The 22,145-nt window shown below is 46.4% G+C and overlaps 1 protein-coding gene across 1 annotated transcript in view; it reads left to right on the plus strand.

Moving 5' to 3' along the window:
- The window catches only part of LOC147450000 (alpha 1,4-glycosyltransferase family protein), a 74,258-nt gene that overhangs the window by 13,004 nt on the left and 39,109 nt on the right, over positions 1-22,145 (plus strand). The window contains exons 2-4 of the mRNA XM_086522345.1: positions 7,829-7,978; positions 8,078-8,215; positions 8,565-8,765. Of these exons, the coding sequence (XP_086378471.1) occupies positions 7,829-7,978; positions 8,078-8,215; positions 8,565-8,765 (489 nt within the window). The remainder of the gene's footprint in view (positions 1-7,828; positions 7,979-8,077; positions 8,216-8,564; positions 8,766-22,145) is intronic.

Below are 22,145 nucleotides of genomic sequence, written 5' to 3' on the forward strand. Positions count from 1 at the left end.
CACAGAGGCTTGTCGATATGGCAGAGAAGAGAGACCAAGTACCTGAAGAGGGATCTTCCTCACATGGCACAGAGAAAATTCCTTCAACTCTTCAAGAAGAGGACAGGTTGTTTAGAACTCAACTGCGTTGTTGCATGGACATGTTTCAGCAGTTGGCTAACAACCCAAGGATGCAGGAGTTCTTATAGACTCCGACATAGGGTTTTCAGCCTCCTACACAGGGCATGACTGAGCCGTTGCAGGAAAAGGAGATTTCCAATGCGCAGAGGACTCATGATGCTCGAGGGAAAGCCCATGTGGTTGAGCAACTAGCGGTGTCCAATGATCCAAAGCAACTTGCTTTAGCTGGACAGGAACCGTTTGTGAATGGTAAAGGTAGCAATGAACAGGCTATGCGTCAGACCCTTCCATTACCTAATACTTATGCTGGTTATTTTGGAGGTGGTTCAGTGTTTCAAGCTATGGATGGACCTTCCACAGGTTATATGCCAGGGAATGTGTTCGGGACAATGCAAACAGGCATGGGTAACCCTATTTACGCGAACATGGGTGTCCAACCAGGTTTTCAGGGTGCCTATGGCCAGTTTCGAGTGCCTGGAACACAATTTGGTATGGTTGGTTTTTCGCAGCCATACGTACAAAATGCAGATATGATAGGGAAAACAGTTGATGCGAGTGCTGGAATGAACACTCATGGAGCACCACTGTTACCTGTTTATGATAATGTGGCTCCTTTGAGTCAGCTTAAGGATTACAAGGAAGGTGGGCAGGGAGTGAAGTTTGAAACTTTCAGAGGAACTGAGGACCAATTGAAGGCTTTGACCTTCATACAACAGTTCGATGCAGCATATGCTGGAGGAAACTTCACGGAATCTTCGAAGATACGCAAGGCTGCCACTTTCTTGAAAGGGAATGCGCTTCAATGGTGGACCGCATTGTTGAACCAGGGTCAAGCCCCAACAACGTGGGTCCAATTCAAACAGCCTTTTGCGCCTGCATGGTTGACAAACACTTTCGAAGTGGATGTGATGACAAAATGGCACGAGTTGAATGCTAAACAGTGTGCGAATCTGGAAGAGTACAATAAATAGTTTTGGGCCGCACTGTTGCCAGTCACCTCTTACAGGTTTGTGCCATTGTCAGAACAGATCGAGAAGTACTGTTGCGGATTGCCCAAGAAAATCAGGGACTATTGCACAAAGACTACTGTCATGAATATGTTTCAGTTGATAGAGAATGCAAGAGTGGCCAGCAATCCGTCGAAGGGAGATTCTGATGGATTTAATAGCCACAAGAAAGGGGCCCAGGGCAAACAGTTTTCAGCCAAGGGCAATGTTGTAGCAAAGCCTTCTGAGCCTCCCGCAAAGAAGCCCTCCACTGAAGAAGGTGATACGTCCAAGAAGCAGTCTAAATCTTCTTCAGGACGAGGACAAGGGCAAAAAAGGCATTTTTCTGGCAAAACTTTTGAAGAAAGGAAAGCTCTTAGGGAGGCCAAGAAATGCTACATTTGTGAACAGGAAGGACATTTTGCAAATGAATGGCCATAGAAGAAGTCACAGGATAAGGATGACAAGTCAGACCATAAAGGGAAGAAGCCAAAGCCAAGTGCAGGACTTGTTCCAGATTTGGTTGGAGACCAGCCAAACACAGATGCCACGGAGCTGTGCAGAGCTTGGGGCAAAGTTAGAGACCAGACAGTGCTGGTTTTCTTTGATCTAGGAGCCCGTGCAAATTTCATATCACGAGAATTAGCATCAAAGTTGGGCATTCGTGTAGAGGAGATGGGTATGATAGGGGAAGCAGGTTTGGCATGCCGAGGTCATTCAGAACCTGTTACTCCCATCTTAGGAAAGCTTCGTTTGCACATTCAGAGCTATGTGGATGCGGAAGAATTTCATTTTATGCCACTTGAGGACTGTGATGTGTTACTAGGTATCCCATGGTGTTACAGGTTGCATGCTATGGTGGATACTTACAACAAAAAGATTACCCTTGTACATAGAGGAAAGACTCATGTCTTTGATGTAAAGCTTAAAGGCGAGTCTGTTCCAGTTGTTTCTGCTTCTAGCATATGCACCAGTGACCCTCACAGTGACAGATAGGCAGAGGTTGGGTAGCACGATGCTTCGCATCCCTGGGAGGGTCTTGTTGGACTCTGCACTCAGAGAGCGAGTAGAGGCTCTTTGGACAGAGAGCTTGGACATGCAGGATTCTCCTGCTGACAGAGTGGCCTCAGGACTAGCTCAGCTTAGTCGTTTCTTTCTCCAGGAGTCAAGGACTCGCCTGACTGCAGCGGGAGAGGAGGAGTAGCGTCTTAGACGGGGCGTTGCTTCCTTGCAGAGGATGCAGGAGCAGCATCCAGACAATCCTTGGTTGGAGGAGCAGTTACAGTTGGCTCGCCAAGACTCATTCCCAAGGAGGGTGGCTCCTTGGATGAGATTCGACAGTGGCGCCCCATCACCATCCTCAACTCAGCCTACAAAATTCTTGCCAAGGCTCTAAGTTTGAGGATCCAGCCACTTCTAGAGAGCCTTATACATGGGACCCACACTGGTTTTGTCAAGGAGCGTAGTATCCTTGATAACATATTTACTTTTTGGGAGGCTTCTGCCCTAGCGAGGCTTCGTGGTGAGGATCTGGTGATTTTTCTTCTTGATTTTGAGAAGGCCTACGACAGAGTTGACTGGGACTTTCTGGAGGGCACTCTACGCAGGATGGGCTTCTGAGATGCTTGGATCAGAGGGGTGTCAGCTTTGTACAGACGAGCACACGGTTAGGTACTTTTGTCAGGAGGTAGAGGCGATTGTTTCATGCTCACACGTTTGGTCAGACAAGGCTGCCCTCTTTCCCCCTTCCTCTTTCTGTTCTATGCTGAGGCGATGAGAAGGTTCTTGGTGTCGCAGCAGGTTGGTTTGCGGGGCTTAGCACTTCCTATTCGGGGAGATGAGCTACTGGACACTGAGTTTGCTTACGACTCAGCCTTGTACTTGGATGTCCAGGAGGCAAACCTTCACAGGTGTGAGCAGGCTCTTGAGACCTTCTGTTGTGCATCTGGCGCATTGATCAACTGGAGAAAGAGAGTGGCTTTCTCGGTTGGTAGTGCTCTTGTGCCCGACTGGATGCCAGGTGAGGGTTTTAGGTGGATTCCCCCAGGGACTGCTGTTCGGTACTTGGGCTGTCAGGTTGGTCTGGACTTGTCTCCCGAGCAGCAGATTGCTTCCCTCCTCTTGTCTATCAGGAGGAAGTTATTACATTGGAGCTCAACACGACTTTCTTTGGCTGGCAGAGTAGTAGTGGCCAACCAGGTGTTGTTGGCGACTATGTGGTACATCACTTCTTGTTGGATCTTCTCGAGTTCTTGTATCAGCCACATAGAGAGGCTGACCAGGAACTTCCTTTGGTCAGGACGTGACACTCAGATAGCCCGAGCCAAAGTGGCTTGGCAGGTCATCACTCTTCCTTGTTCACAGGGAGGGCTTGGGATCATTGACCCAGCACAGCAGAGCAGAGCCCTTCTTGGGAAGTTCATAGTCAGAGGACTTCTTCCAGGTGAGGAGCCCTGGAAGGAGTTCTTGCTACAGCGGCTTCGTGCTAGGGTGCCTCAGGTTGGAGGCCCCTGGCGACCTTCGACCAGATGGATCTTCACAGAGATGCGCAGAGTTGGTTTGAGCAGGAGACTGGAGGACCGCTTCGCTGTGAGTTTGCTTCGATCTTGGGAGCACATGTAGCGAGGCCTGGAGCAGCGACAGCCTACTTGCACGGAGGAGCGCCTACGACAGCCCCTTGTTTGGAACCCCATGGTTAGCACTCAGAGAGGCCACTTGGTTGGTAGTCGGACTCATGTTTCCTAGGGTCCCATGGCAGTGGGTCTAGCGCGCTCTCTAGTTGACTGGTTAGAGTTTTCAGGCTTGTCAGAGGAGTTGCAGGGTTTCCAGCTCTACAGGGCATGAGAGGGGTGCAGAGCATGTGCTAGGACATCTCAGAGGCAGTTCCAGCTGAGTGGCTCACTCCTCTTGAGCAAGTAGCACCCAGGTGGATGGGAGCCTTCACACGACTGGAGGTTCTCATCTCAGTCCGGGCCTGCTCAGAGACTGTTCCATCCCTTTTTTTCGAGTTACAAGGTGAGGGACGCTTACAGCGAGTTGCAGTAGAGACCCTGCGGGTGGCAAAGTGCTGTTTTCAGAGGATCCCAGTGGTGGGCATCTGTGGGAGGACTTGTGTCATAGATCCTGACCCAGTAGCTCTTGAGACTGGACACTGGAGGCTGTGGGCTTGGGAGTGTTGTCCATTTGGCACGAGTACAGTGGGATCCTGGTGAGTGGCTATGGAGGGATCCCTTCTCTTCTGCAGACCATCCAGGAGTCCCGTTCTTTCAGTACACCGTTCGTCTGGGACGTCTTATACTAGCAGCACAGAGAGAGGCCTGCCCCGCTGCAGCACCTCATTGGCAAGAGGAGGGTCTCACAGCTGAGTTCTTGACAGCATTTTGGGAGAGGTTGTGGGACTCCAGACAGCCGAGGCGAGTCACCTTGTTTCAGTGGCTGGTCGCACACAGAGCTACAGCAGTTGGGAGTTGGCTAGTGCATAGTGGTCTCTTGACCGCATGTGCAGCTTGTGACCATCTTGTTGAGAGTCAGCGTCACTGTCTTTGGGACTGTCCCTCAGCCCAGCAGGTGTGGCTACGAGTTCTTCAGCTGATGCCTGCTCTCTCCACGGCTCGACAGTACACTTGGGGAGCATCGACTTGGTCCATCCTCACGGGCCCGGCACTTAAGTTTGAGCTATCTTCCACCAGCAGGATGATAGTGATGCAGGGGGGGCGACCTACACTCCAGCCTGCCACAAAGCTTACTCCTCAGGAGTGGTGCAGTGAGAGAGAGGAGTGTTGGGAGCTCATCAGTGGCCTGACACTCTGGTTCATCTGGCGGGCCCGTTGCTTCCGCATCTTTGAGGCTCGCCTTGTGCCACCAGCAGAGACTGTTCGCGATCTTTGGCTAGAGATGATCCACACTCTCAGAGGAAAACTCGAGAGACTACAGGGCAGCTCCGACCACATGCGGGAGCGCATAGAGGCTTTCCTTCGACTCTGGCGTACTGGGCCTTTCTACACCATGGTCCAGGGTGTATTTAGATGGCACTACCGACCACCTGTGTGGCTTTTCCCTCCTCCCATCTCTTGATTTAGCCTCATTGTACATATGCTGTTTTTTCATTGGGAGAGTCTCCCCATCATGGTTGTTGTAGCCCTCTCTTGAAGAGGTGGTTGTAGCCCTATAGGTAGTTTCATTAACTAATAGAAGGATCTTTTTCTCGGGAAAAAAAAAAGAGTTTCGATCTGGACGAAAGGAGAAGCCAACTCCTTGATCAAAAGAGTCGAAAGGAGAAGCCAACTCCTTGATCAAAAGAGCCGAAAGGAGAAGCCAACTCCTTAACAAAAAAAAAAAGCAAACTGGAATGACCCTCGGAATTTATTTAAAGCTAACTTGAGTTGTTTTGCAGATATGTTGTAATCGCTGACGATTACTCTCGCGGACGATTACTCTCTTTCAAGAAGGGGGGATGTCACAAACTGCTGACGTGTCAAGTCAAGAGCAGAGCCAACCTTCAGATCACGGCCGAGGGGCCTAAACCCTAAGAAGAACAAGTAACAAAAGAAGAAGTCCTAGCAACTTATGGGGACCTCGTCCGATGGGGCCCCAGTGATATAAAGGAATTAAAATAAAGCAGGACCCACCAATACACAGCCCGGATTTTCCGCCGATTGCCGACGTGGCAGAATTGTACGGATTTCCGCGTTTCACGTTGACAGTGCTGACATGGCAGATTTTTGCAAAACGCGTTGACAATGCTGACGTGGCAGTTGTACGGAATTCCGTGATTTACGTTGGCAGCTTTTTGGCATTGCTTTTGGACCAGAAGCTTTTGAGTTTGAAGGCTTTTCATGTAAAGTGCTTTTGGGGCCTAGGGCCTTTAAATATGAGGCCATGGGCTCATTCTCTGGCATGCTTCCTGGAGAAGGTGCAGAGTCTGGAGTATTGGCTTGTATTGTTTTGATGCAATATAAAGAAATACCGAAAGGGGGGCCAAGGTTTGGGGCCAATACTCTCTGGGGTGGAATTCCGCCTCTCCGTGTCGCGTGTCGACTCTCTCTCTCTCTCTCTCTCTCTCAGTTCAGTTGTTATTTAAGTGCTAAAAGTCTGTTCAATCTGTTCTTTTCTATTGGCACGTGGTGGGTCTTGTGACACTTGTGACAGTTTCCTTGAGAGTGCAACTTTGGGACAGTTTCCTGAAATGCTTGCCGCGGAAACCGTAGCAAATTACAACTTGCAGTCTTTAGACATCTCTCAACAGGTGTCTCTTGTTGATAACCTTGGAGGTCTAGGGAGATTGCTATGTCTTGGGACTACCATCACCGCCAAAGGAACACTATCTGTCCAAGAGCTGATGGACCATGCTGTGGTCAGTTACAAACATATGAAAGAAACTTAACCCTATCTTGGTGCAGGTTTCAGGATGGAAAGCCAGTCGTATTTTTGAGCTTGACTGATGTCGAGATTGCTTTTTAAGTTTGAGTTGTGTTTGAGAACTTGTTTGATGAGCCTGTTTGGATTTTGTTTGAAATAGATGGTATCTGTTTTGAAGCTGTCTTGGTGCCGATTTGAAATGTTTGATTCTGGTTTTAACACTGGTTTCAATGATTGGTGATTTTACTCCCGGGTGGAGTAGTGAGAAATGTTGTTTTGGTATTGTTTGAACCTCAGAATGACGCAGACGGGATGTCTGGGGAGCGTTTCGTTGTATGCTTGAAAACCTCGGAACGACGCAAACGGGATGTTTGGGGAGCGTTTCGTTGTATACTTGAAAACCTTGGAAGGACACAGATGGAATGTCTGGGGAGCGTTTCGTTGTATGCTAGAAAACCTTGGAACGACGTAGACGGGATATCTGGGGAGCGTTTCGTTGTATGTTGGAAAACCTCCGAACGACGTAGACGGGATGACTGGGGAGCGTTTGGTTGTTTGCAGGGGGGGTGATGAGTTAAGTCGTTCAGTAGCTTCATACCGCAAACCGTCTGTCTCGGGGGAGTGCTCAGTGGCGCTGTTCGTTGTGTCTTGTAACATGCATATGTGAGCATTTGTGTTGTATTGTGTTTCTGCTTTTGCGCTGGCAGCTTTTGGGCATCTTCTTTTGGGCCAGTTGCTTTTGAGTTTATAGCTTTTCATGTAAACTGCTTTCATAGGCCAAGGGCTTTTAAATATGAGCCAAGGGCTCATTCTCTGACATGCTTTCTGGAGAAGGTGCAGAGTGTGAGTACCGGCATTGTACCAAGTTCAAGTAATATAAAGAAATACCGAAAGGGGCGCCAAGGTTTGGGGCCAGTGCTCTCTGGGGTGGAACTCCGCCACTCCCCGTCTCGTGTGTCGTGCATCTCTTTGAGTTCGGTTGCTATTGAAGTGCTAAAAGTCTGTTCAGTCTGTTGACACATTGACAACGGGGGCTGTGGGAGGGAGTGAGGGTGCAACGGGAGGTGGGACTGTGTGGATGTGGGAATTGGAGGGCTGTGGGAAAGGGGACAGGGCAGTTCTGGGAGGGGAGAACGTGGCAGTCGAGGGGGTTAGCAGGGGTTTGGAGTGGGTGAGGTAGCAGAATTGAAGGTTTATTGAAGGAGCGCACAGCTAGAGCAACAAGCTGGTGTTCCAGAATGCTTGTGGAATAGTCCACTCTAGAGTCACCTTGTCAATGCACAATAAGGTTGCAACTTTAATGTTCTATAATGGCTGCTATCTTTTATGTGGCGGTTGTCTGACTGGCCTTTTTTTGACTATAGTTTCAGAGTAGCTGTGGTAGTGCCAAATTTGGAGGAACTGCTTGCTGGAACTCCAGCTGATATCTTTTCCTCGTTCTGGCTCCCTTGGACAAAAACACAGTTCTTCCACATCCACTATTCTGAGCTCCTGCGCCTAGCAGCTCTTTACAAGTACTTTTCTATAGTTTCTTTTTAATTCATAGGGCTGGATTAGGATCATCATATTTGATTTGAAGTTTGTGGATGATACTTGCTTTTTATGGGATGCAGATATGGTGGTATTTATCTAGACACTGATGTTGTGCTTTTGAAGCCACTGCTTCCGCTTCATAATATAATTGGTGCAGAGAGAAGTGGATATGAGGCTCGCAAGTTGAATGGTGCAGTCATGGCCTTTGACAAGAATAGGTACTCAAAGGTCTTACTTAACTGGTTCAAACTTATGACTCAATTGTAAAATGTTGTTAACAGACGAAACGAGGTGTTCCATTAATGCACTTCTTTTCTGAAACTGTAAAGAGTACCCTGATAGACACTTTAAAAGTTCTTAGACCCAAAGCATAGTCGTTTACATTCAAATATCATGGTTTTGTAGCATACGTTGCTTGCATTTGTGCAATTTCCATATATTGCAGATTTCTGAGCTCTTAACAAGTTGTCTTAGCCTTTTGATCTGGCTGGAGAATGGCTGTACGAATGTTTATGGGGATGTGCATATGGCTTTCTAATCCTATTCAGTATTACTTATTGAATGCAGCGTGTTCTTGCTGGAGTGTTTACTCGAATTCACAGAAACATATGATGATCAGCTTTTGGAATTCAATGGTGCGGGGCTTGTTACACGGGTTGCTGATAGGATGGCTAACAAACAAAGAAAAACAAATGAGGATCATCTTACAGATGTTCAGATTGAGGAGCCGCATGCGTTCTTTCCTTTGACCAGAGAGGATATAACAAGGTTGGTTACAAAACTTCTAAAATTACTTGTAGTCAATTCAAGTATGAGCCGATTGCGTCAAATTTGGATGGAGGCCGTATGTTCTGTGCAAGAGGCCAAGATACATTACCCATTTTGGTTGAGAACCTCTTAAATTGTACATGGTTCCTATAAAAGATCCAATATTTAAGTATAAGGAATGTTGTTAGCAAAGGGGGGAATCACATTGGGAGGGATCATAGGGTTAACCATACACATACATATACATACTGACTTATGCTGCATGGGCATGCCATGCATGCTTGCTGTTCCCGCTTTCACACAAACACATTTGTTTGAGGAGAGATTATATAACGAAGTTTGTTTGACTAGAGACTATATATAACGAGTTTGGTTACAACAGTTTCAGTATTGCTTTTGGTTGTTTCAACTATTAGGTAGGTGGGATTTTTTAGCTGAAAGTGGAATTGAAGTGTGTGTGTTTCTTGCAAGAGGCAGGGTATAATGCCTGTTTTTGATGCTCGAAGGTCATTGCTGGGAACCACCGTAGTTCTCGTGTTCTATCGTTCAGTTTGCTAATAGTCAAAGCAGATTTGGGGGCTTCAAATAATAATGAGAGAGAAGAGAATTTTTAACATTGTAGGAACAATCCCACGAGACCTCAAAGATCTATCTGACCGGTCTTGAACTCAAGTATTGTCATTCAAGAGGGAACTAGAGAGAGAGAGAGAGAGAGAGAGAGAGAGAGAGAGAGAGAGAGAGAGAGAGAGAGAGAGAGAGAGAGAGAGAGAGAGAGAGAGAGAGAGAGAGAGAGCTTTATTAACCTTCTAGAGGCCGAAGTTGGCCTATGAGAAAAAATCATATACATGTGTGTATCCTCTAGATATCCAAAAGAGGAAAAAGTACTGAATTTTTTTTGATACAAACTGCTAGAGGTGGCTATGATAATCTCAAAAGAGGTGGAGTGAGTACATGTGCATTTTTAGTGGATGTGAAGAAAACTATATGCTCAGGGAGTACAATCGTGATATGCAAAACTAGCTCCATCCAATACCAAACTGGGGGTGTAGTATATAATGCATAGGTGGATAAGGTAAGATAAGTCCATGTAGTACAACAGTAGGGTCGAAGAATGCTCGTTGTATCTCTCTCTGTATGGCACGCTCATGTTGTGTTCGAATTTAGTGTGTGTGTGTGTGTGTGTGAGAGAGAGAGAGAGAGAGAGAGAGAGAGAGAGAGAGAGAGAGAGAGAGAGAGAGAGAGAGAGAGAGAGAGAGAGAGTCAGGTGCAGCGGAAGAGAATAAGGATTTGCTTGGATCTAGTACTCCGCACACAAACATAAGGGACACTTTACCTCACTTGAAAGAACTGAACTGAATTGAAAGAAAGAGAGAGAGACAAGAGAGAGAAAAGAGACGACACAAGGATGTCGGGTCCCAACCCTCAAGGGCCCCCTTGCTCTGTTGCTAGAGCAAGTACTTTCTTTATTCTTGCACAATGCTGAGACAATGACTAAATGCTGAGATGTTGATGCTAATGGAAACTGATGCTACTGATGCTGGGTACTGGGTACTGAGGTTCTATGTCGAAGATGATGATGTCGACGACGAGGTGTTGATGGTCTATGTCGACGACGGGTACTGCTCATCTATGTCAAAGACGATGATGTCGATGACGCGTACTGTTTTTCTATGTCGAAGATGATGATGTCGTTGACGACGACTGTCACAAACACGACGATGTCGCCATGACGACAACGATGACGCGAGGCTAGGGCTGAAATCTGAAAACGCTAGGGCTGAAAACTGAGATCACTGGGAATCTGCCGCGATCGGGTACTGTGCCGACGACGACGACTGTTGTTCTAAGGGGTGAAAACTGAAAATGCTGGCTAATCTATAAGGCTGAGAATTGGTGCTGATGTAAGGGCTGAAAATGCAATACTGTGTCGTGGCCCCGTCGTGGCGATGACGATGATGACGATGGGTGGTCGTCGACGACGGCGGCGTCAAGGTTGAAAAACGCTAAGGCTGAAAACTGAAATTTGTCGCGATGGATGGCTTTCATGCGAGGATTTGCTGCCGAGAATGGAATCGGGGATGCGACAAGGCTAAAGGGATGATACTGTCGTAAATAGGCTGATGGCTGAAATCTGCTCCAAAAACGCTAGTGCTGTTGGGGTACTGCTGAGAGAGAGACCACCTATCGGGTGCAACACTTGATGCACCACCTTGTGAAACCGGCCTGTTTAATCCAAAAAGGGCGGTAGACCTTAGACTTAAACCTTATTTGCTTTCACCCATTTAATTTGCCGCCCACTTTACCTGTATTTTCTAGACACAACAAAGGGGAAAGGGATACAGGTTGCTAGAGTGCACCTGTATGAGAAGATCGACACCAGATTGGCCCCTAAACAGGCGCCTCTTTCGGTATTTCTTTATTCTTTAAAAGAGGGAATAAAAGCCGTGGTTCCCTACAAGCTGTCCCGCACAATCTTGGCTGAATTTCAACTGTTTTGGCTCGATCTCGAAATCGAGAATCTGCAGCACGCTGAATTCTCTATTTTCTGCCCCGAAAATGCGCCAGATCACCTGTACAGCGGTCCCCTCGCGTCCCCGAACCTCCTGGGGGTATTAGGGTCCGTTTAGGGCCAAAACCCTAAACCTGCAAAAATACACAGCAGGCTGTAATTCACCGTTTCGGGCTCCGTTTCACGTGCCGGTCGCATCTGTAGCAAGTCCTCTAGCTCCCGCACCTGTAGGGCTACTTGCCCTTTGAATCGGACGAGATGTCGCATGTGAAACCTCTCCTAATCACCTGTACCTGCTAGGGATTAGCCGCTAGCTAATCCAGTACCTATGCAAGAGACTCTTGCCTCGGCAATCGCGCATGAATCCACACAACTGTACATTGGTCAATTGAAAAGCCCACTAGAGGGGCATAACATATTGCCATAGGGGAGAGAGAGAGCAGTGCGTAGCGTGCAGGGCATCACTCCTGACACTGCACTGTACATAAGAGGGAAAGGAAGCACTCCATAGCTCTCAACCTGTGACAGAAACTGAAAATGAGCCCTCTCTTCTCCAAAAACAGCGCCACTTCTTCATGCATGAGGAAAGTGCACAGAAATGTGCCACTTGGCACATTTACAGGCCATTTCCCGTTTCGGGGTTGCCGCCTAAAAATCTCCCGACCGGTTGCTCAGTTGACTTCACGGCAGAGTAATAAAATGTTCCCCTTGTCATTCCGGAGGTAATGACGCGAACACATTTTCAGGTCCAAAATAGCAGTTCCCTAAATTTTAGGAGATGCTGCCATTGTATCTATCTAGGTCATCTGATCCTCTTTGTACACAGCAGCCACACCAAGAACTGAAATGTAGCCTCTGTAGCAAAGGATTCCACTTTGGCTAGTCAATGATCCCACTTTGGCTAACCATATTCCTTGTCCAACCTTAGTGCTCTCTTGCCCTCAAGCCTGGACTCCCTCTGAACAGTTCCACTCTAGCTATGCAATGCAGGGCAGTTAGATTTCCAGAGGGGTGTTTCCAAAAAGTGAAAATGAATAAATAATAAGAAAGAAATCAACAAAAAGGATAGATAGTAGTCACATGCTGGTGACATACCCCCCTCTTGAAATCTCAAACGTCCTCGTTTGCATCTATGTCGTACATGCTCACAGTCAACACCCGGGTGTGCACACCTGTCGACACATGTACGACACATACATACTCATTGTCGACCCTGGTGTATTCAACACCTCGTTGACACATGTATTGCCTATGTGTAAACCCTGTCCCAATGACATAGTGGTAGCTTCGCACTCTGCCATTGCTTTGAGTCAATAACTTTCCAATGACAAAATGGTAGCTATGCATTTTGCCACTGTCTTTTAGTACACGTTGGATCCAGTAACACTTTCGAGCATACCCAAACCGACAGTTTAAGAATGCAGTTACACATGTACTCTTTAATAGAAGCAATTACTGAATCGTTGACAAACTGACAAGAAATACTCACTTCTATAGCACTAACCAAACTTTTGGACATTCCATAAGAGCAATTGCCAAACTGACAATCTATACAGCTCTAACATTCATGTAACATGTACTTCATCTGAGCTCACTTTAAATAACATGTACATCATTTCTTTCAGAAGCCATTGTCACACTGACAATCCATGTAGCTTTGAAACTCAAGGGGTCAAGGTAGGTTGCAAATCAAAGGCTTCAAGGTAAAGTGATAACACAATTGGTGACTCTGCAAGTTCACCTTCTTCCATCCACTTAGCATCCATTGGTGGATAGTTTCTGAACTTCACCAAGTAACGCCTAGCAACCTTGCCTTTCACTTTTCTTTCTTTATGTGCCAAAATCTGTTCCGAGACCAAGATCTCGTCAAGTTCCTCGACTTCTGGCTGATCTTCAGTTGGCATATCTTCTGGCACATCGCCCACATAGGGTCTGAGAAGACTCATATGAAACGCATTGTGAATCTTCCAACTCTCAGGCAATTTCAGCCTATATACAACATCACTAATTATGTCGCATACTTGAAAAGGCCCATAGTAACACATGCTGAGCTTTGGAAACAGTCTTTCCTTGCCCTTCATCTTCTTTAACCTTGCCTTTTCAAAGCGTAGAAGCACCCAATCACCAAGTGAAAATACCACTTCACGACGGTGACGATCAGCTGCTTTCTTTTGCTTTGCGTGAGTCTTTTCCAAGGCCATTTTGACCTTCTTGTACATTTTATCCATGTCCTGAACATACTTATCTGCTTCAAATATCTTGTCCTTTGTATGCAGTATGGGAGGAACTTTCTTGCCACCTTCAACTATCTCAAAAGGTGCCTTGCCATTTGATGAATGCACTGTATTATTGTATGCATACTCCACCAGTGGCAAATATTGCTCCCACTTTCCTTTATGCTCTGACACATAGCACTTCAGCAGATCTAGGACAGTAGAATTTGCCTCTTCTGACTGCCCATCTTTTTGAGGATGAAATGACGAAGAGAATTTGAGCGTTGTGCCCTTATTCTCAAACAAGCCTCTCCAGAACAAACTTGTCATGCGTGGATCACGATCACTAACAATCGATTGTGGCATGCCACGATACTTGAAAATATTGCTCATAAAAAAGCGTGCCATTTGATCTGGCTTTATCTTCTTCCTGACAGGAATAAAATGAGCCTGCTTGCTGAATCTGCAAATGATGGTCCAAATACCATCGTTTCCTGTCTGTGTTCTCTGAAGATCAAAGATAAAATCCATAGCAATACTTTCCCATGGTTTATCTGGAATAGGTAGTGGTTGCAATAACCCTGGTGCCTTTTGCCTGTCAAACTTGACCTTCTGGCATATTAGGCATTCTCGCACAAAGGCATCCATATCTCTTCTCAATGTAGGCCAGTAGAAGAATGTCTCAACCGCTTTAACTGTAGCATCGATACCACGATGCCCTGCATACGGTGGGACATGACTCTCTTCCATAACTTTGCGTCGCAATGGCTTTGTGACACACAATCTGCCAGGCATCATCATGAAGCCATCTTTGAGGAGATAGTGTTCATGACGTTGTCCATCCATTAGCTGCTCGAAGACCCTTGCAAAATCTTCATCATTTGCATACTGTTCCCTCATATCATCAAGCTCATGATGATAAGGAATTGACACAGCTGAAATTTGTGGCTTCCTTGACAAGGCATCAGCCACAACGTTCTTCTTGCCTTCCACATGCACAATCTGAAAATGGAACATGGACAAGATATTTGCCCATCGCATATGCTTCTCAGATAACTTTGCCTGTGTGAAGAAGTCTCGCAAGGTCTAATGATCCGTTTGGACAACGAAATCTGCACCTAGCAGGTAGTGTTTCCAACTTAAGAGGGCATGAATCACGGCTTGCAGTTCTTTTTCATAGACTTGCATGGTCTTTGCTGGCCCTTGCAATATTCTACTCTCATAGGCTACTACCCTGTCATCTTGCATTAGCACTGCACCAATGCTACTACCACAGACGTCACACTGGACCACAAATGACTTCCTAAGATCTGGCAACACAATGACTGGATCTGAAGTCATCTTTTCCTTTAAGAGATTAAAAGCTGAAATCTCTTTCTGTGTCCATCTAAAGGTGACTGCCTTCTTTTGAAGAGCATGTAAAGGTGAAGCAATCTTAGCGAAATTTCGGATAAACCTTCTGTAATAGGAGCATAGTCCCAAGAAGCTTCGGACATCGTGCACCGTCTTCAAATCTGGCCATGACTTGATCGCTTCAACTTTAGCAGGATCCATTCTGACACCATCCTTTGAGACAATGTGTCCCGGGAAGTGAATCTCTTCCAGAAAAAAATCACTTTTCTTTGCATTGATGAGCAACCTATGGCTGCGTAGCTCTTTGAACACAATGGCCAAGTGATGCCTATGCTCCTCTTCATTCTTTGAGTAGACTATCATGTCGTCAAAGAATGTACCAACAAACTGCTAGTGTAGACGAAAAATTCTGTCCATCATCCTATTGAACGTAGCAGGAGCATTTGTGAGACCAAAGGGCATCACTAAAAATTTGTAAAGGCCAAACGTCGTTCTAAAAGCAGTCTTGTGCACATCCTCTGATCTAATGTGGATCTGATGGTACGCACTCTGTAGATCTATCCTGCTAAACATAGCTGCTCCTTCTAATTTGTCTAGAATATCATCAATTCTAGGTATAGGGAACCTAGTCTTGATGGTATTCTTGTTCAGTGCACGATAGTCGATGCACATACACCATGAGCCATCCTTTTTCTGCACCAACAGCACTGGAGAACAAAATGGAGATGAACTGGGCTGAATCAGCCCCTTTTCTAACAGCTCCTGTACTTGGCTCATTATCTCTTTCTGCTGAGCCGCACTAACCTTGTACGGAGGCCTATTTGGTGGGCTACTGCCTGGCACCAAATCTATCGCATGGTCCTCGGGTCTCTCTGGCGGTAATTGAGACGGTAATGAATCGGAAAAACAATCACTATACTGTTGTAAAAACATTGACCTTTCTTTATCTAACACAGATAAATTTGATTCATCACAATCTGACACTTCACGTGCAAAAATCAAGTACGCAGAAAGATGCTTTTTCATTACAAAAGTAATAGCAGAAGCTGATACAGTGGGAATAGACTCCTCTTTAAGCTTTATATCCAGAATGTGAGTCTTTCCCCTGCTCTGTACAATGATCTTTTTGTTGTAGGCATCCATGATTCCCTGTACACGATACAACCAAGGAATGCCTAGCAACACATCACATCCGTCCAGTGGCATGATGTAAAATGATGGGTGTCACAGCCTCTGTATGGCCAGGACATGCCAAACCTGCCTCTGCTGTATACCCCATCTCTTCAGGTCCGATTCCCAACTTTGAAACCAATTCTGGGGAAATGAAGTTGGTTTTGGCACCTGGATCAAAGAAGATAAGCACTGTTTGATCCGTGACCTTTCCCCATGCTCTGCAAAGCTCACTTGCATCTGAATTTGGCTTGTCGCCCACCATATCTGGCACTAGACCAGCCATGGGCCTCTTTCCTTTTCTGTCCTCCTTGTCTTCAAAATCAGCTGGCCTTTTCTTTTGAGGACAATTCTGAGCAACGTGGCCTGGCTGCTCACAGATAAAGCATTTGTTCTCTGACCTCAGGACCTTCTTTTGCTCTTCCGACTTGCGAGGAAAAGGTCTTTTCCATTTCTTTGGTGGTCCCTTTTCTGATTCAGCCGTAGCTTTGCCTTTCCCTGCTTTGGCTGGCTCCTGAGTCGCTCTAGGAACCTCATTGAGAACGTACTTCTTCGCTGAATTTTTCTTGGCTGATCCTTCCTTGACGCCAGTATTAAATTCACAATCTTCTCCCTTGAGCAAACCATTGCGAGTGTTTGCTACCTCGATGAGCTGCGTCAAAGTAGTGACTTTGGTCTTCGTGCAGTACTTTCTCAATCCTTTGGGTAGGCCACAACAATATTTTTCAATCTGTTCTGTCAATGGCACAAACCTATAGGAAGTTACTGGAAGTAGAGCTTTCCAAAACTTCCGATTGTAGTCATCCAGATTCTTGCAAGTAGCAGCATTAAGCTGGTGCCATTCTGTCATGACGTCTGCTTCAAAGTCATCAGATAACCATGCTGCTGCAAAAATCCGCTTGGAGTAAATCCATGTGGATGGAGCTTGCCCTTGAAGCAATAAAGTTTTCCACCATTGTCCTGCATTCCCTGTCAAGAAAGTGGCTGCCTTGCGGACCTTTGAAGCCTCTGTAAAGTTTCCCCTTGCATAGGCCTTGTCAAACTGTTGGAGGAATGAGAGAGCCTTCTTCCTGTCATCAAATCCTGTAAAGGTCGTGAATGTCACACCTTTGCCACCTTCTTTGTATGGAGTTGGCCTCTCCAGCGGCGTTAAGTTGTCATATAGAAGTGACTGAAACATGGGAACATTGTTAGGGTTCATCTGTTTTCCTTGACCGCTATTAAGTTGACCTGGAAATGCCATATTTGGCTGTTGATTTGTAATTCCAGCCATACCAAAATTTGCCTGTGGCATCCCAAATTGGCCCCGAGTGCTTTGAAACCCTGGTTGCATGCCCATGACACCATACATGGGGTTAGGCATCATCGTTTGAGTTCCCCCGAACACTGTTCTTGGCGTGTAAAACTGATTTCCAGGTGCATGACCAACCATGCTCTGGAATACCGATCCACCTCCAAAATAGCCAGGATGTACTGAAGGTGGTGGGAAGACTTGTTGCATAGCCTGGAGATTGCTTCCGGGCCCATTAGAACCAACTGTAGGCTGCTGAAAGGTGGCTGGCTGAACTGGTACAGCTTGAAAGACTGGCATTTCAGCCACCTGTTCTTGCACCGTAGGCACAGGTTTTGAAGACCTCATGGTCTCCGTCAAGTGTACAGGTGTTTCCATTGATTTTGCGGTATGAATCACGTGTGCTTGAGCCTTAACAAGATTCTGAATATGATCCAGTGACCCAACTTGCTGAGACGGAAGAGGAGGTTGCAGAAAGGCTAAAAACCTCGGGTTCTGCATTACCTGTGTGAACATAGCCACAGCAGTAGCCAACTGGGTCCTGAATATATCATCATCCGTTTGTGGTGGTCTTGAAGACTCACCCACTTCATGTGTTTGTTGACCCTGTGAAGAGGAAACCTCTTTAGTCACATCATCTGGTCTGTCAGCCATAATTGCAATTCCCTGTGTCTGATCTATGATCCCTTGTGTCTTCAAGCCCAAACTGACCAAGGCTCACTTCTATGGGAAAAAGTGATTTAATCCCGGCAATGGAACCATGAAACCGGCCTGTTTAATCCAAAAAGGGCGGTAGACCTTAGACTTAAACCTTATTTGCTTTCACCCATTTAATTTGCCGCCCACTTTTCCTGTACTTTCAAGACACAACAAAGGGGGAAGGGATACAGGTTGCTAGATGGCACCTGTATGAGAAGACCAACACCAGATTGGCCCCTAAACAGGCGCCCCTTTCGGTATTTCTTTATTCTTTAAAAGAGGGAATAAAAGCTGTGGTTCCCTACAAGCTGTCCCGCACAATCTTGGCTGGATGACTTTCCCGACGCATATGGACACTTTGCAAAACCTGGCGAGAATCTGCAGCACGCTGAATTCTCTGTTTTCTGCCCCGAAAATGCGCCAGATCACCTGTACAGCGGTCCCCTCGCATCCCCGAACCTCCTGGGGGTATTAGGGTCCGTTTAGGGCCAAAACCCTAAACCTGCAAAAATACACAGCAGGGTGTAATTCACTGTTTCGGGCTCCATTTCGCGTGCCGGTCGCATCAGTAGCAAGTCCTCGAGCTCCCGCAGCTGTAGGGCTACTTGCCCTTTGAATCAGACGAGATTTCGCACGTGAAACCTCTCCGAATCACCTGTACCTGCGGGGGATTAGCCGCTAGCTAATCCAGTACCTGTGCAAGAGGCTCTTGCCTCGGCAATGGCGCATGAACCCACACAACTGTACATTGGTCAATTGAAAAGTCCACTAGAGGGGCATAACATACTGCCATAGGGGAGAGAGAGAGAGCAGTGCGTAGCGTGTAGGGCATCACTCCTGGCACTGCACTGTACATAAGAGGGAAAGGAAGCACTCCATAGCTCTCAACCTGTGACAGAAACTGAAAATGAGGCCTCTCTTCTCTAAAATCAGTGCCACTTCTTCATGCATGAGTAAAGTGCACATTTACAAGCCATTTCCCGTTTCGGGGTTGCCGCCTAAAAATCTCCCGACCGGTTGCCCAATTGACTTCACGACAGAGTAATAAAATGTTCCCCTTGTCATTCCGGAGGTAATGACGCGAACACATTTTCAGGTCGAAAATAGCAGTTCCCTAAATTTTAGGAGATGTTGCCATTGTATCTATCTAAGTCATCTGACCCTCTTTGTACACTGCAGCCACACCAAGAACTGAAATGTAGCCTCTGTAGCAAAGGATTCCACTTTGGCTAGTCAATGACCCCACTTTGGCTAACCATAGTCCTTGTCCAACCTTAGTGCTCTCTTGCCCTCGGGCCTGGACTCCCTCTGAACAGTTCCACACTAGCTATGCAATGCAGGGCAGTTAGATTTCTAGAGGAGTGTTTCCAAAAAGTGAAAATGAATAAATAATAAGAAAGAAATCAACAAAAAGGATAGATAGTAGTCACATGCTGGTGACACCTTGTGCTGCCTCCTCTACCTCTACTGAGTGCCTAATGGGTTTCTTTTATGGTTTCTGTAACAAACTTGGACACCCTAAGTCAAGATTCTACTGTGACACAACAGAGATTCACTTCAAAACAGTTCACACTTAACAATTTAGTCGACACGGCCCGACGTAGTTCCGTGCCTAAAGATGTTGGCCCCAAAGAGTGGCGCCCCTTTCAGTATTTCTTTTTGTATTAATCTGTGTTCAAAGTACAAGAGAGTAAACGGTGACGTGGTTGCCCATCACACACTCTTTGCCCTCCCGGGGAAATTAGACGTTGAAATGCTGACATGGCTGGCTGTACGGACTCCCGCGTTTTGGGAAAGCTTGGAATAAAGCTTGCGGCAGTTTTGGACAGCTTTTGGATGTTGCTTTTTCCTACGCAAAGGATGGGAGAGAGAGGGAAGCTTTTGCTTTATTGCTATTGGCTCAAGAGAGAGAGCTTGTGTGAGAGAGAGAGAGAACCTGCTTTATTCCTAAAGGCTTTTAATTTTCAGCTTTTGGGGGCTCTGCTTGTAGCATCCCTTTGTAACCTTTAAATACGTGGGTTGGCCTTTCACAACTCAGAGCGTTTGGACGTAGAGTCTGAGTGTGAGCGCCTGCCCGCCCTCTTGTACTTTGAACACAGATTAATACAAAAAGAAATACCTAAAGGGGCGCCAGTCTTTGGGGCCAATATCTCTAGGCACTGAACTCTACCGGGCGAGTGTCGAATCAATTGTGAACTGTGAATTGTTTTGAAGTGATTATTTGTGCTGTCGAACTTGGTGGTCCACGCTTCTTTTAAGCAAGACTGCGCCTGTTAAATTGTTGAAATTTAAGAAGCTTTTTTTTTTCTTCTTGGCTGACTCAAGAGTATGAATGCAATATTTGAGCTGCTTGGAACCATCTTCGGATGACCCAGAAAGATACAGTGGACGCTTATTGCGAGAGATTCTAGAGCTCTTTTCTACCCGCCTCTTCATTCAAGAAGATCTCGCTCAGAGAACAAATTGAGCGGTTTACCTTGGGTCTACCTACAGAGATCCGAGATCACTGCTTGGAACAGAAGTCAGCTTCTATTCAGGAGTTGATGAGTCATGCGAAACGGGGTTTTGCCATTCATTCTGGCAGTTTGACCTACCCCACCGATGAGGTCATGACACAACGAGCCGAACAGACTTCAGCAAATGAAAGTAGAAAGAGAAAGAGCAACCCAGAAAAGAAAGATGCACGACCCAAGCTTACTCCTCAGGAGAGAGCTCGCTTCATCAGGGAGGGGAAGTGCTTTGGGTGCGGGGAACATGGACATATCTCCGCGAAGTGCCCTAAAAAGGCAAAGAAAGAACAGAATGACAAGGACGACGAAAGGCCTGAGAGTTCGAGAGCAGCTGAGGAACGTGGAAGAAAACGCAAGATGAAAACAGGATTGGTTCCAGATTGTGTGGGTACCGATCCCAACACCATGGACGAGAGTACAAAACTTTGCCGAGCTTGGGGCAAAGTGAAAGACCAAGAGGGCCTAATCTTCTTTGATGGAGGAGGCAAGGCCAACTTCATTTCACCGGAATTGGTGGCGCGGCTTGAGATCACTCCCGATTGGATGGGACCACTTGCGGAGGCAGTTCTAGCGGCACCCGGCAGGGACGTAGCCATTACACCTGTCATTGGCCAACTTCGGTTGCATTGTCAGGGGTATTTGGGGCATGAGGACTTTTACATAATGCCTTTGGAAGGTTGTGATGTTCTCTTGGGAATTCCTTGGTACCACAAGAACAACGCCTTGGTCGATTATTGGGCGAGGAAAGCGACATTGACTACAGAGAAGGGCAGAACCATTGTACTTGACATTAAACTGAAGGGCGAGTCTGTCCCTATTGTATCGGCTTCGGCCATTTCTAAATTAATGAAATCCAGTCTCTTTGTTTACTCGTTCTTTATGAAAGAGTAGAGTGATGAGGATAGGACAAATATGTCTAAACTTGATAAAGAACGCCAAGATTTTCTCCACTCACGTCGATTGCTTCTCAGAGGGCCTACCAGGCGAGTTACCACCTGCTCGTTCTGAAGATCATACCATTGATCTGATACCTGGAAGCACCCCACTGAACCGGCCACCTTACCGTGTGAGCCGAGCACAGAACGAAGAGATTAGGAATCAAGTGAAAGATCTCTTGGAAAAGGGTCTTGTCCAGCCTAGTACTTCACCGTGTTGCTCTCCAGTGTTGTTGGTTTTGAAGAAAGACGGATCTTCGAGAATGTGCATGGATTATAGAGCTCTCAAGAAAATCACCATCAAGAACAGATTTCCGATTCCTAGGATCGATGATATACTCGACAGATTACAGGGATCCTTGTGCTTTAGCAGGATTGATTTGAAGAGTGGATATCATCATATCAGAATCGCTCCGGGAGACGTCTACAAGACAGCTTTTCGGACGACTTTTGGGGTTATTTGAGTTTTTGGTGATGCCTTTTGGCTCAACCAATGCTCCTGCGACATTTAATCGGATGATGGACATGATTTTTCGAAAGTACAGGTTATTTGTTGGCACTTTCTTTGACGATATCATTGTTTTCTCCAAGAATGAGGCAGAACATAGAGATCACCTGATACACTTTTTGGGACACATTGTGTCAACAACAAGAGTGCAGATGGATCCGGCCAAGATAGAGACTATCCGTGATTGGCCCG

Source organism: Adiantum capillus-veneris, chromosome 10 (assembly GCF_014529385.1).
Source record: "Adiantum capillus-veneris isolate H3 chromosome 10, ASM1452938v2, whole genome shotgun sequence".
NCBI classification, from domain to species: Eukaryota; Viridiplantae; Streptophyta; class Polypodiopsida; order Polypodiales; family Pteridaceae; genus Adiantum; species Adiantum capillus-veneris.